The sequence below is a fragment of the Pongo abelii genome, chromosome 20 (assembly GCF_028885655.2).
Source record: "Pongo abelii isolate AG06213 chromosome 20, NHGRI_mPonAbe1-v2.0_pri, whole genome shotgun sequence".
NCBI classification, from domain to species: Eukaryota; Metazoa; Chordata; class Mammalia; order Primates; family Hominidae; genus Pongo; species Pongo abelii.
In genome coordinates this window covers 10,255,468-10,268,380 of record NC_072005.2, presented here as the reverse complement: position 1 = coordinate 10,268,380, position 12,913 = coordinate 10,255,468, and the positions used below count along the sequence as shown (strand labels likewise).

Sequence of the window (12,913 nt, the reverse complement as noted above, 5' to 3'; positions counted from 1 at the left end):
TGCCTTCTCCCAGAGACAGACTGTATGTCACAGGCAAATATGTGTGTATTTATATAGTTCTTATAAATACACCCAGAAATGCAATGCATACTGGTCTACACTGTACTTTTTCAACTTAATATGTTGAAGACCATTTGCCATCAGTACACACAAGATTACTCCGTTTATTTATTTAGTTTTATTTATTTATATATATATATATATTTATTTATTTATTTAAAATGGAGTATTGCTCTGTCGCCCAGGCTGGAGTGCAATGGCATTATCTCGGCTCACTGCAACCTCTACCTCCAGGGTTCAAGCAATTCTCCTGCCTTAGCCTCCCGAGTAGCTGGGACTCCAGGCACACACTACCATTCCCGGCTAATTTTCATACTTTTAGTAGAGATGGGGTTCGCCATGTTGGCCAGCCTGGTCTCGAACTCCTGACCTCAGGTGATCCACCTGCCTTTGCCTCCCAAAGTGCTGGGATTACAGGTGTGAGCCATCACACCCGGCCTCTTTATTTTTATTTTATTTTATTTTTTGAGATGAAGTCTTGCTGTGTTGCCCAGGCTGAAGTCCAATGGCACCATCTTGGCTCACTGCAACCCCTGCCTCCCAGGTTCAAGTGATTCTCCTAACTCAGCCTCCCGAGTAGCTGGGATTATAGGCGCCCGCCACCACGCCCGGCTAATTTTTTGTATTTTTAGTAAAGAAAGGGTTTTGCCATATTGGCCAGACTGGTCTCAAACTCCTGACCTCAAGTGATCCACCCACCTTGGAGTCCTAGAGTGCTGGGATTACAGGAGTGAGCCACCATGCCCAGCCAATTTTTGTATTTTTTGTAGAGATGGGTTTACACCATGTTGCCCAGGCTAATCTAGAACTTCTAGGGTCAAGCAATCCACCCGCCTTGGCTTCCCAAAGTGTTGGGATTACAGTCGTGAGCCACCGTGCCTGGCCAGATTATGTTTATAACATATAATGTGTACATTTTCACAAATGGTACCCTCATAAAAAGCCATATTTCCCACCTGAACATAAGATCCATTGGGTTGGCCGGGCACGGTTGTTCATGCCTGTAATCCCAGCACTCTGGGAGGCCGAGGCGGGCGGATCACAAGGTCAGGAGATCGAGACCATCCTGGCCAACATGGTGAAACTTCCATCTCTACTAAAAATACAAAAATTAGCTGGGCGTGGTGGCGCATGCCTGTAATCCCAGGTACTCAGGAGGCTGAGGCAGGAGAATCGCTTGAAGCCGGGAGGCAGAGGTTGCAGTGAGCCGAGATAGTGCCACTACACTCCAGCCTGGCGACAGAGCTAGACTCTGTCTCAAAAAAAAAAAAAAAATTCATCTGGTCAAGGAGTTTTTCCTTTTTGTTGTTGTTGTTGTTGTTCAGTGTTGTGCCCAGTAGGTGCATAAAAAATATTTGTTGCCGGGTGCTGTGGTTTACATCTGTAATCCCAGCACTTGGGGAGGCTGAGGCAGGCGGATCACTTGAGGTCACGAGTTCGAGACCAGCCTGGCCAACATGGTGAAACCCTGTCTTTACTAAAAATACGAAAAAATCAGCCAGGCGTGGTGGCACGTGCCTGTATTTCCAGCTACTTGAGAAGCTGAGGCACAGGAATAGCTTGAACCCGGGAGGCAGAGGTTGCAGTGAGCTGAGATGGCACCACTGCACCCCAGCCTGGGAGACAAAGGAAGACTCTGTCTCAAACAAAAAAATTTTGTTGACGGAATGAGGGGCTTTCTTATCCTGTTGTTGAATTGCTGGTTACACACACACACACACACACACACACACACACACACACACACACACACACACCATTCGATGAAGGTGTAGTGTCCATCATTTCCGCAGGCAGGCACACAGAAATGCCCAGGAATTAGTGAAAATTGGAAATCTGGATAGAAGACTGGGCTCAATGCTGGAAGGCAGGCACAAACTGGGCCTTGCTGGTCCCCCAGCCAGAGGGGACAGTGATCTACAGAGGCAAGAGAGTGTGGAGTGTCCCCAGTCCCCCAGGGGAGACACGGCAGCACCTGAATTCTGTAGTCCTATCAAGGGAAAGACTGGCCAGGCACAGTGGCTCATGCCTGTCATTGCAGCACTTTGGGAGGCTGAGGCAGGAGGATTGCTTGAATGCAGCAGTTCAAGACCAGCCTGGGCAACATAGCGAGACCCCATCTCTACAAAAAACTGCAAAAAATTAGCCAGGCATGATGGCGCACCTGTAGTCCCACCTACTCTGGAGGCTGAGGCAGGAGGTTGAGGCTCCCCTGAGCTATGATTGAGCCACCACACTCTGGCCTGGATGACAGAGCGAGACCCTGTCTCAAAAAAAGAAAAAAAAAAAAAGGGAGAGATCAATTTTGTCTTTGGGACAGGGCATTGCACTTAGTAGGAATTTCATTATTTGTTGGGTGGACACACAGTAGGCACTTAATGCCTATTTGCTGCGTTGACACCTAGTAGGTACTTCCAAGGCTCTTTGTTGAGTCAATAAAAGTGACCTCGTGTTTTCTTCCAAGTCCAGGGTCCCAGGGGTAAGCCCAGAGGTAACCTGGAGTTGAAGACAGTTGTTTCAGGTTAAGGCCACCTGGCCAGGAGTACTGTGACGTCACCAGGCTGCGTGACGTTTCGCGCCGGCCGGTTCTCACGGGTAGGGGCTGGGAGGGGCAGAGCGAGAGGTCGGGGTGCGGACAAAGGGCCCTCCGTGCAGCTCCTGTCGGCCCCCGCGTGCGCCCCGGCCAGCCGGCCGGTCACATCTGGAATTCATTGCAGCCGCCGCCGGAAAGGGGAGGAGAGGAGGGCGGGGCGAGCGGGGGGCAGAGGCGGCGGCTCTCCCCGCCCCCGTCTGTCCCTCGTCCCAGCCCCGGGACGTAGCCGAGCCCGGCTGGCAACCCCAGCCCCAGCCGCGGCCGCCCGGGGGAAGCAGACGCCAAGGCCCCTCCGGCCAGGGCCGGGAGCCGGGCCGGCCTAGCCAGGTGAGCGCGCGTGGCGACAAGGAAGCAGAAAGGGAGGGCCTTGGTCCTCTGAGATCTCGGGATCCGAGCTGGGGGGCCCCAATCGGGGGGCTGTGGCGCGCACGCGCCGCCTGGGTTCCTGCTGCACGGAGCGGGTGGTCACAGTGCGCCCTTTCCAAGACTCCAGGCGGCCCCCACTGCCTCGGCCGCGAACCCCCAGACTGTGCTCCCCGCCTTTCTCAGCGGCAGGAAGTTGGCGCCGGGGAGAAGGCGGAATCCGAGCGCTTTCGACTGGAGTCTTTGGGAGGCAGGACGCCGTGCTCGGGGACCAGGGTCTTGGGGAGTGTGTTTGGGGGAGGGGTGCAGCACCCCTCCTGGCTGACTCCAGCTGAGCGAGGGCAAAAGGATGTGCGCGCCGTGGAGCCTCCAAGCCAAGGGGCGGCACCCACGGGGAGGGCGGTTGCACGTCGGGCTTTCTGCCTCGGTTTCCCCAAGTTGTTTGCCTCCTCCGGTCCCCCCGCGGGGGGCGTGGCTTTGTTTTGTAAGGAAAGAGAAAGTGACTGCGTGGCTCAGGCGCCTCCTCTTTCAACTCCGGCTCAGGGATGGGTCGTGGGTGAAGGCGCGCGTGGCGCGGACCCCGCGTGGTCCGGAGCCGGGCGGAGCGTCGGAACTCGCCCCCTTCTCAGGCACGGGTTGACTCACCCGGGGATTTCCACCCCCTCCTCTGTCTCTGTCCTTGTCAGATGCTCCGGGCGCCATGCGCTGAGCCCACGGTCCCCCTCGTGGGGCGACTCGGTCAGGCTCGGAACTCGCAGTGCAGCTGCTGCTGCGATCTGGTCCCCCACCCCCAGTCTTCCAAGAATCTCGAGGGGGGACCCCTGGCGGGACGGAGAGGAATCCTTTCAGTCCCGCTTGGAGACCTGGGGGTCCCGCGCGTGTGGCGGTCTCGGGGGCGGGGGGGAGAGGAGGCGTGGCTCCCGCGCGAGCGAGCGTGGATACCGCGCATTCCTAAGCCAGATAAGGAGGCCGAGAGTGCGGGCCAGCACGGGGGCGGGTCCTGCTGCCATCTCCATGGAGACACGCTGGGCTTTGCCTGGTTGATGGTGGGCCATGGGGGCGCTGCCCGCGGACCAGAGGTGTCTCCAGGCTCCTTTGTTGTTGTTTGGGTCTGGGCTGAACTTAGGAGTTTCCACCCTTGGGAACCCACTAGGGTCTCCTTTGTTCGTTGGTTCATTCATTCATTCATTCATTTGCCCCTTCCACCGTTTTCTGAGTGTTTTATTTGTGCCAGGCATCCCTGTAGGGGCTGATAACTGACTTGTTCCCTGGCCTTACGCATTGACTGTCTAGGTGGAAGCCAGACAGAAAAGGAAAAGTATCATGATAGTTTCCCATAGTGGCAAGTGCTGTGCAGATAATAAAACAAGATTCTATGATTAGAAAAGGCTTGGAGATGGCTGCTATTATAGACTGGGGGTCAGGGGAGTCCCCTCTGAGGAAGTGACCTTTAAATAGACACCTGAAAGATGGGGAGACAGTCATTCAAAGATTTGGGGAAAGGCCAGGCGTGGTGGCTCACGCCTGTAATCCCAGCACTTTCGGAGGCTTAGGCAGGTGAATCACCTGAAGTCAGGAGTTCCAGACCAGCCTGGCCAACATGGTGAAACCCCATCTCTACTAAAAATACAAAAATTAGCCAGGTGTGGTGGTGGGCACCTGTAATCCCAGCTACTCAGGAGGCTGAGGCAGGAGAATTGCTTGAACTCAGGAGGCAGAGGTTGCGGTGAGCCGAGATCACACCACTGCACTCCAGCCTGGGCAACAGAGTGAGACTGTCTAAAAAAAAAAAATTTGAGAAAAACAGTGTGCCCCAAGAAGAACAGCAGGGGTAAAGGCTTGGAGGTAGGGGTGGGGGTAGCATGGAGGAGGCTTAGTGTGGTTGGAGTGGAATGGCCCTGGGGGAGAGTGGGAGGAGGCTTTGTCGGCAGGGGCCATGCTACTTGGGCTATAGGGAGCCGTGGAAGAATTTGGAGTTGGGGAGTGACATGGAGTTACAAGTTTAAAAGCTCCCCCTGGCTGCTTGGTAGAGAATGGCAGGGTAGGGGGTCCTGACAATCACAGGGAAACCAAAAGGTAGGGTGGCTACCACGGGCTCCATGGGTGACCAGGGGGAACTGTAACCACAGGGCCTGCCTTTCTGGAACTGGGAGTGGGTGGAGAGGACCTTGGAAGCCACTGAGGCTTCCTCCATCCTTCCCCTCTCCTAATCTCAGCCAAACAGTCGTCTATCTCTCTTCCCTTCCTTCCAAACCCCATCACTTGTCCCTCCTGTTCCATTTCAGGCCCGGACATTCTATGTGAGCCCAGTGGCCTCTTTCTGAGCTTCTGAGAGGGAGTCAGGACGGACTTGGTGAAGGTGACCGGAGACAGGCTCTGTGTCCTTCTCAAAACCTGGTAACCTTACACAGGGAGGAGACACGGGCTAGGCCACACCATCCACCTAGGGGGTGAGTCTTCTGCCAGCTCCAACCTCAGTGCCCTGCTTTCTCTTTCTGGGAGGTGTCAACTGCCTAAGTGCTCGCCTCAGTAAAGTCCTAGTGGTTAAGATAAGGCTTGGATAGAATGTGGGCCTCAGTTTCCCCTTCTCTAGGAGAGCTGCTTCTCCCTCTGTGAATGCCATAGCCACCCCGGGGCTGCAGAAGGTGAGAGTGCAGCACCCCCAGTCTTCCTCTCAGGGAAGAAGACAGACTGCTTGGTTAGTCCCTGGGGTGCAAGGGCTGAACACATTTCATTTTGTTTTGTTTTGTTTTGAGACAGAGTCTTGCTCTGTCACCCAGGCTGGAGTGCAATGGCTGCGATCTTGGCTCACTGCAACCTCTGCCTCCCGGGTTCAAGCGATTCTCCTGCTTCAGTCTGCCAAGTAGCTGGGATCACAGGCGCACACCACCACGCCCGGCTAATTTTTTTTGTATTTTGAGTAGAAAGGGGGGGGGGGTTTACCATGTTGGCCAGGCTGGTCTCGAACTCATGACCTCAGGTGATAGGCCCGCCTCGGCTTCCCAGAGTGCTGGGATTACAGGCATGAGCCACTGCGCCCGGCCTAAACACATTTCTTATTTCTCCAGGAAGCCACAGTAAATCACTTGGTGAGCAGCAGAGGGGGCGGCTGCACTGCACAGTGCGCTTCCCAGGCCTGGAAAGGGACCTTGATTCTCACTTATGAACCCCAGGAGGGGCCCAGCAGGCCAGGGCAGCCTGGGGGCATCTGGTCGGGGTGACCCAGAGGTCAGGCTGCGGTTCAAACTCCCCCTAGGGACGTCCACATAGCATTAACTCTATCCTTAGAAAGCCTGAGCTCCCGTCGCCTATAAAGGACCCCATCAGTAGGGCTGGCCGTAGAGCGCCCCCACCTGGACCAATCAGAGGCAGAAGATGGAAAGCCTGGGCCAATAGGCAAATCGCTCAGTGCCCTTGGATTGAAAATGAGCCAATCAGGGCGTGGGCTGTTTCCGGCCCATCAGCTGTGTCTGATCCAGCCGCAGCCTGGGCCCAAGCCTGCCTGGGACTGGCTGCAGCGTGCAGAGGGCAACAAGATGCCCGGGGCTCCGTCCAGCAAGGGAACAAGGGGCCTCTGTGTGGCTATCTGGGAGGGGCAGCAGTCCCCGGGGACGTGCACAAGCCCTTGTCTGTTCCCAAACTAGGACGGATGTCCCTCCGCCCTGGGGGAGCAGCTGCCTCTGTCCAGCCAGGGGCCAGGATGCCCCTTGGAGGGGGCGGCCAGGGACTGAGATGGCTGGGTGACTCCGGAAGCCTCTATCACTCCTGGGCTCAGGAGAACTGGCCTAACCAGACTTTTCTGGAACGGTGCACACAGTCCTTGCCAGACGTGTTTCTAGGGACCTGGGGAGGACTCCCCCTACTCTCCCCCCTCCCTCCCATTTAGCTACGAGCTGGAACTTCCTCTCCCTTCATGAAAGGCATACACTGCACTGGCTCCTCTGACACCCCCCTAACCCTACCCCCAAGCTGGGGGAAGGCCATGGTGTCTGCCTCTTATCCTCTCTGCAGAGGAGCGCCTCTCCCCGCCCCCTCCCCCCACGGCTCAGTTTTCCTTGGTGGGTGGCGATGGGGGGGGGATGGGAGGGGGTAGGGGGAGGGATGGAAGAGGGTGGAGGGGAGGGATGGGAGGGGGTTGGGGGGTGACTCAGGCTTTCATGGAACAAATGCCTTACCCCCTCCAGGCGGGGCTGCACACCCCTCCACGGCTCACATGACTTCAGCAAAGCTGCCCCATCCTCCCAGCCAGGACCTCCCAGATGGGGTCTCTCCCATCCTGACTCCCCCCACATCCCGCCTTCCTCACACCGGATGTGACTGCAGAGTGAGGACTCCACCCTGTTTGTTCCAGGGGCCTCACATCTGGATTTCATCCTGGCTGGGGAGGGGGTGCCAGCGCCCTGCCCATCCCCGCAGGACCTTCTGTCCCAGGACAGAGCTAGATGGTGCTGATGAGAACAGGCTGTTGGAGATCTCATCTGGTTGGCTTACATCCCTTCCCTTCCCAAAGGATTGGAGGAAAGAGGGGAGCTAATAACATTTGGCAGTATTTGTTGAATGCTTACCATGAGCTAAACGTGCCTCATGCGTCATTTAAAAGGATTTTCCCATCACCCCCATGAAGTGGGCTTTCTTCTCTCCATTGCACAGATAAGGAGGTTCAGGCTGAGACAGCGTCTAGGGACTTGCCCAGTGTTTCAGAGGTGGAATGGGAGTGAACTCTGGATTGCCTCCAGGGTCTGTGTCCTTGAAGATGGTGTGACTTCTGGGATGTTTGAACCTCAGGGCCGCCCTGGTGTCTCCCCAAGACCTTATCTTGGGAGCACCCGTGGCCTCAAGGCTTAGACCCATCCTGAAATCCAGCGTTAGTGGGTGGTAATGAATGAGCAGGGCACGGAGCTATCAGTGATGAGACTCTCCCTGACCCAGGTCAGCATGAGGCTGCAGGCGCCTGTGTGTTCCAGAAAAGAGACAAACCCTCCAGGACCTGCCTAGGGCTTGCTCTCTGGGTGGGTGGGCAAGGTTTCTGGAAGTCCACATTATATTTTTCATGCCATTTGGGGGAGCTTCTTTCCCTTTGAAAGCGTGTAGCTACTCAGGAGACTGAGGCAGGAGGATCACTTGAGCCCAGGAGTTGAGTCAACTGTGAGCTATGATCATGCCACTGCACTCCAGCCTGGGTGACAGAGCAAGACTCTATCTCTAGAAAATAATAATGAAAATTAAAAGAGGCAAGATGTCATGGTTCACACCGGTAATCTCATTGCTTTGAGAGGCCGAGGAGAATTGCTTGAAGCCAGGAGTTCAGGACCAGCCTGGACAACACGGTGAGACCCAATCTCTAAAAAAAAAAAATTAGCCAGGTGGCTGGGCCCAGTGGCTCACACTGGTAATCCCAGCGCTTTGAGAGGCCGAGGCAGGCGGATCATGAGGTCAGAAGTTCGAGACCATCCTGGCCAACATGGTGAAACCCCGTCTCTACTAAAAATAAAAAAAAAATTAGTTGGGCCTGGTGGCAGGTGCCTGTAATCCTAGCTACTCAGGAAGCTGAGGCAGGAGAATCACTTGAACCCAGGAGGAGGAGGTTGCAGCGAGCCAAGACTGCGCTGCAGCACTCCAGCCTGGGCAACAGAGTGAGACTCCATCTCAAAAAAAAAAAAAAAAAAAAAAATTAGCCAGGCGTGGTGGCATGTGCTTGTAGCTGAAGCTGAGGTGGGAGGCTGAGGTGGGAGGATCACTTGAGCCCAGGAGTTCAAGGCTGCAGGGAGCTATGATTGCGCCACTGCACTCCGGCCTGAATGACAGAGCAAGACCTTGTCTTTAAAATATAGATAAATAAAATAAATAAGAAAGAGTGTAGCCTAGGGCTTATAGAGGCCGCAGAGCCAGTCTCTCTGGCCCTGCTGCTGGTTAAATTTGAGACTTTAGAAAAGTGAATTAACCTCTCTGGGTTTCCTGTCTGTAAGTGGGGATGATGATGATTCTGAATTCATGTGGCCCTTCCTCGAAGAGTAACAGAGCAGGAAATTGAATCTCAGCCCATCCGAGGCCAGAGCCCAGGTAGCAGCCACAGCTCTGAACTATTGTCTGTCTGTCTGTCTATCTTCTCTGCAGTTCTGAGAGCCCCATGGCCCCAGCAGGCCTCTGAGCCCCACCATGGGCAGCTTGTACTCGGAGTACCTGAACCCCAACAAGGTCCAGGAACACTATAATTATACCAAGGAGACGCTGGAAACGCAGGAGACGACCTCCCGCCAGGTGGCCTCAGCCTTCATCGTCATCCTCTGTTGCGCCATTGTGGTGGAAAACCTTCTGGTGCTCATTGCGGTGGCCCGAAACAGCAAGTTCCACTCGGCAATGTACCTGTTTCTGGGCAACCTGGCCGCCTCCGATCTACTGGCAGGCGTGGCCTTCGTAGCCAATACCTTGCTCTCCGGCTCTGTCACGCTGAGGCTGACGCCTGTGCAGTGGTTTGCCCGGGAGGGCTCTGCCTTCATCACGCTCTCGGCCTCTGTCTTCAGCCTCCTGGCCATCGCCATTGAGCGCCACGTGGCCATTGCCAAGGTCAAGCTGTACGGCAGCGACAAGAGCTGCCGCATGCTCCTGCTCATCGGGGCCTCATGGCTCATCTCGCTGGTCCTCGGTGGCCTGCCCATCCTTGGCTGGAACTGCCTGGGCCACCTCGAGGCCTGTTCCACTGTCCTGCCTCTCTACGCCAAGCATTATGTGCTGTGCGTGGTGACCATCTTCTCCATCATCCTGTTGGCCATCGTGGCGCTGTACGTGCGCATCTACTGCGTGGTCCGCTCAAGCCACGCTGACGTGGCCGCCCCGCAGACGCTAGCCCTGCTCAAGACGGTCACCATCGTGCTAGGCGTCTTTATTGTCTGCTGGCTGCCCGCCTTCAGCATCCTCCTTCTGGACTATGCCTGTCCCGTCCACTCCTGCCCAATCCTCTACAAAGCCCACTACTTTTTCGCCTTCGCCACCCTGAATTCGCTGCTCAACCCCGTCATCTACACGTGGCGCAGCCGGGACCTGCGGCGGGAGGTGCTTCGGCCGCTGCAGTGCTGGCGGCCGGGGGTGGGGGTGCAAGGACGGAGGCGGGGCGGGACCCCGGGCCACCACCTCCTGCCACTCCGCAGCTCCAGCTCCCTGGAGAGGGGCATGCACATGCCCACGTCGCCCACGTTTCTGGAGGGCAACACGGTGGTCTGAGAGTGGGGGTGGACCAACAACCAGGCCAGGGCAGAGGGGTTTATGGAGAGGCCACTGGGTGGCCTCAGACAGAGATGTGGGGCTGCTGAGCCAGATGCCCCCGCCCCACAGACCTGGGTGGTGTTGCAAATATTTCACACCTGGAAAGGCCAGATAAGGCACTGACTAGTCACATAGCAGTGTTGCAGTGGGGTCCTGAGGGCCAGTCCGGTGGCTAGTGTGACCCCTTTAGAACTGGATCCTGGGGAGGCCAGGGCAGGGGACCTGTGAAGAGCCAGGGTGAGGGCAGGCAGCATTTAAGGGGAGCTCAGGGCAGGAGCACTTTACCACCTGGTACAAAGGATTTCTTTTTTTTTTTTTTTTGAGATGGACTCTTGCACTGCTGCCCGGGCTGGAGTTCAGTGGCGCGATCTTGGCTCACCACAAGCTCCGCCTCCTGGGTTCATGTCGTTCTCCTGCCTCAGCCTCCCGAGTAGTTGGGACTACAGGCACCCGCCACCACACCTGGCTAATTTTTTGTACCTTTAGTAGAGATGGGGTTTCACCGTGTTAGCCAGGATGGTCTTGATCTCCTGACCTCGTGATCCGCCCGCCTCGGCCTCACAAAGTGCTGGGATTACAGACGTGAGCCACCTTACCCGGCCTTTTTTTTTTTTTTTTTGAGATGAAGTCTCGTTCTGTTGCCCAGGCTGGAGTGCAGTGGTGTGGTCTCAGCTCACTGCAACCTGCGCCTCCCAGATTCAAGTGATTCTCCTGCCTGAGCCTCCTGAGTAGCTGGGATTACAGGTGCCTGCCACCCACCACGCCCAGCTAATTTTTTTTTTTTTTTTTTTTTGTATTTTTAGTAGAGATGGGGTTTCACCATGTTGGCCAGGCTGGTCTTGAACTCCTGACCTCATGATCCACCCATGTTGGCCTCCCAAGGTGTGGGATTACAGGCGTAAGCCACCTCACCTGGTGGTACAAAGAATTTGTACATTTTCTTCCCTGGTCCCTAGTCCTGCACCGATTTCTCCTTTTTGAATGTATTCCTCCTGCCACCTTCTCTGGGCAACTTCATGCGACTATAGAACCACTGTCCCGAGGAGCTAGAGGCCTCCTCTCTGACCCTCCAGAGCCCAAATCCACAGCTTCCCCAAATTTCATCAGCTGCCACTTGACGACTTCTCCCCTTCTCTCTGAGGCCCGGAAACCACGGCTGGAGGTGGGGAGGGGACGGCGGCTGAGGTCCATTCCTCATTCTCAGACCTCATTGCTCAGTTGCACTATTTGGGGCACAGAAGAATCACACCAAAAGTGAGAAAAACGAGTTTGGGTGGCTGAGGAGGGCTTTGGGACTCTTGATGCAAGGCGCAACTTGAGAAAATTCTGGGTGTGATGTTTGCAGACACCCTCCTTTCAAAAACAGCCACCCCCCAAGCTATTCTCAGCTCCACACCTGCAGCCCCTGCTAAAGTACCAGGTCTCCTGAGCAAGGCAGAGAGAAGCCTTGAGCCTGAAACCCGCTGTGTCTTCTTTCAAGATTTTTTTTTGTTTTTGAGACAGTTTCAAGATTTTTGTTTTGTTTTTGAGATGGAGTCTCACTGTGTCACCCAGGCTGAGGTGGCAGTGGTTCAATCTCCGTTCACTGCCACCTCTACCTCCCGGGTTCAAGCGATTCTCCTGCTTCAGCCTCTCGAGTAGCTGGGACTACAGGCACCCGCCACCATGTCTGGCTAATTTTTGTATTTTAGTAGAGACAGGGTTTCACTATGTTGGCCAGGCTGGTTTCAAACTCCTGACCTCAAGTGATCCGCCCGCCTCGGCCTCCCAAAGTGCTGGGATTACAGACGTGAGCCACTGTGCCCGGCCTTCTTCTTTCAAGTTATATTGAATGGAGCATGGGGGTGGCAGTGGCTAGGGACATTTCCTGGGGACACTCTCCCCTAACCCCCCAGAAGGACTTCACAAAAACCTGTGGTTAATGGAAGGGATGTTACGGTACAAACATATATTTATGTGTGTGTGTGTGTGTGTGTGCGCGCGCGCGTGCACATAGGCGTGATGTCTGTGACCCTCCTCTCCTCATCACATTTCCCCCAGAATGAATGCTGTCCTGTCTGCTCCTGTTTGTGTTGAAGCTGCCAAAGTCAGGGAGCTCTGGTCCTGCCCAGACCCCTTTGGAATTGCTGGCCCATCCTCCCACTGGAGAGCTGGGGTGCAGCTCACCTTGGGGAAGGAAACCTCATGCCTCAGAGTAATTTCTTGTGAATGCAAAGCCTGGGGGAGCGGGTCTTTGGGGGGCAAAGAGCCAGTCAGGGGCTTGTTTCCCCTCATAGAGCTCCCCAGACATGCCCCCACAATGCCTGAAACCCAGACCTAGGCTAATAAACGGTTCAATTTCTGTTTCTGGTGGTTGGTGTGTCTTTTCAGGGAGCAATCTCCCCCAGGAGCGCCCCATGGCTGGGCTGGATGGAACGGGAGGGGGGCTGCTGCCTGAGTAACTCATCCTTTGCCAACCTTCCCATTCTGTGCTCCTGACACCCTTAACCCGGCCTGAGCCAGGAGAAAACAGAGGTCAACCGGGATCTTTCCCAGGGGCAACTCTCCTGCCCCGCCCAGGGATTAACTCGGCCTGGGATCTCCCTGCTTTCCCTGAAAGATACAGCCTGGCGGGTGGTGGGAGGCTCCTACATCCTC

The 12,913-nt window shown here is 55.6% G+C and overlaps 1 protein-coding gene across 6 annotated transcripts; it reads left to right on the top strand.

Annotated features, from left to right (window-relative positions):
• Nucleotides 1-2,181: 2,181 nt before the first annotated feature.
• S1PR2 (sphingosine-1-phosphate receptor 2) lies at nt 2,182-12,621 on the top strand. Of its 6 annotated transcripts, XR_010138417.1 has the most exons (5): nt 2,182-2,980; nt 5,302-5,466; nt 9,131-10,066; nt 10,601-11,020; nt 11,418-11,523. XR_010138417.1 is itself a non-coding variant. In XM_054539638.2 (4 exons), the coding sequence occupies exons 3-4, from the start codon at nt 9,173-9,175 to the stop codon at nt 12,350-12,352; spliced, it is 930 nt and encodes a 309-aa protein (XP_054395613.1). In that variant the 5' UTR covers nt 2,182-2,980; nt 5,302-5,466; nt 9,131-9,172; the 3' UTR covers nt 12,353-12,621. The 6 variants fall into 6 exon arrangements, 4 of the variants coding, with proteins under 4 accessions (XP_054395613.1, XP_054395611.1, XP_054395612.1 ...); XR_008516392.2 differs by having other exon boundaries at nt 9,131-11,020; XM_054539638.2 differs by lacking the exons at nt 10,601-11,020; nt 11,418-11,523 and adding an exon at nt 12,317-12,621.
• Nucleotides 12,622-12,913: the final 292 nt, after the last annotated feature.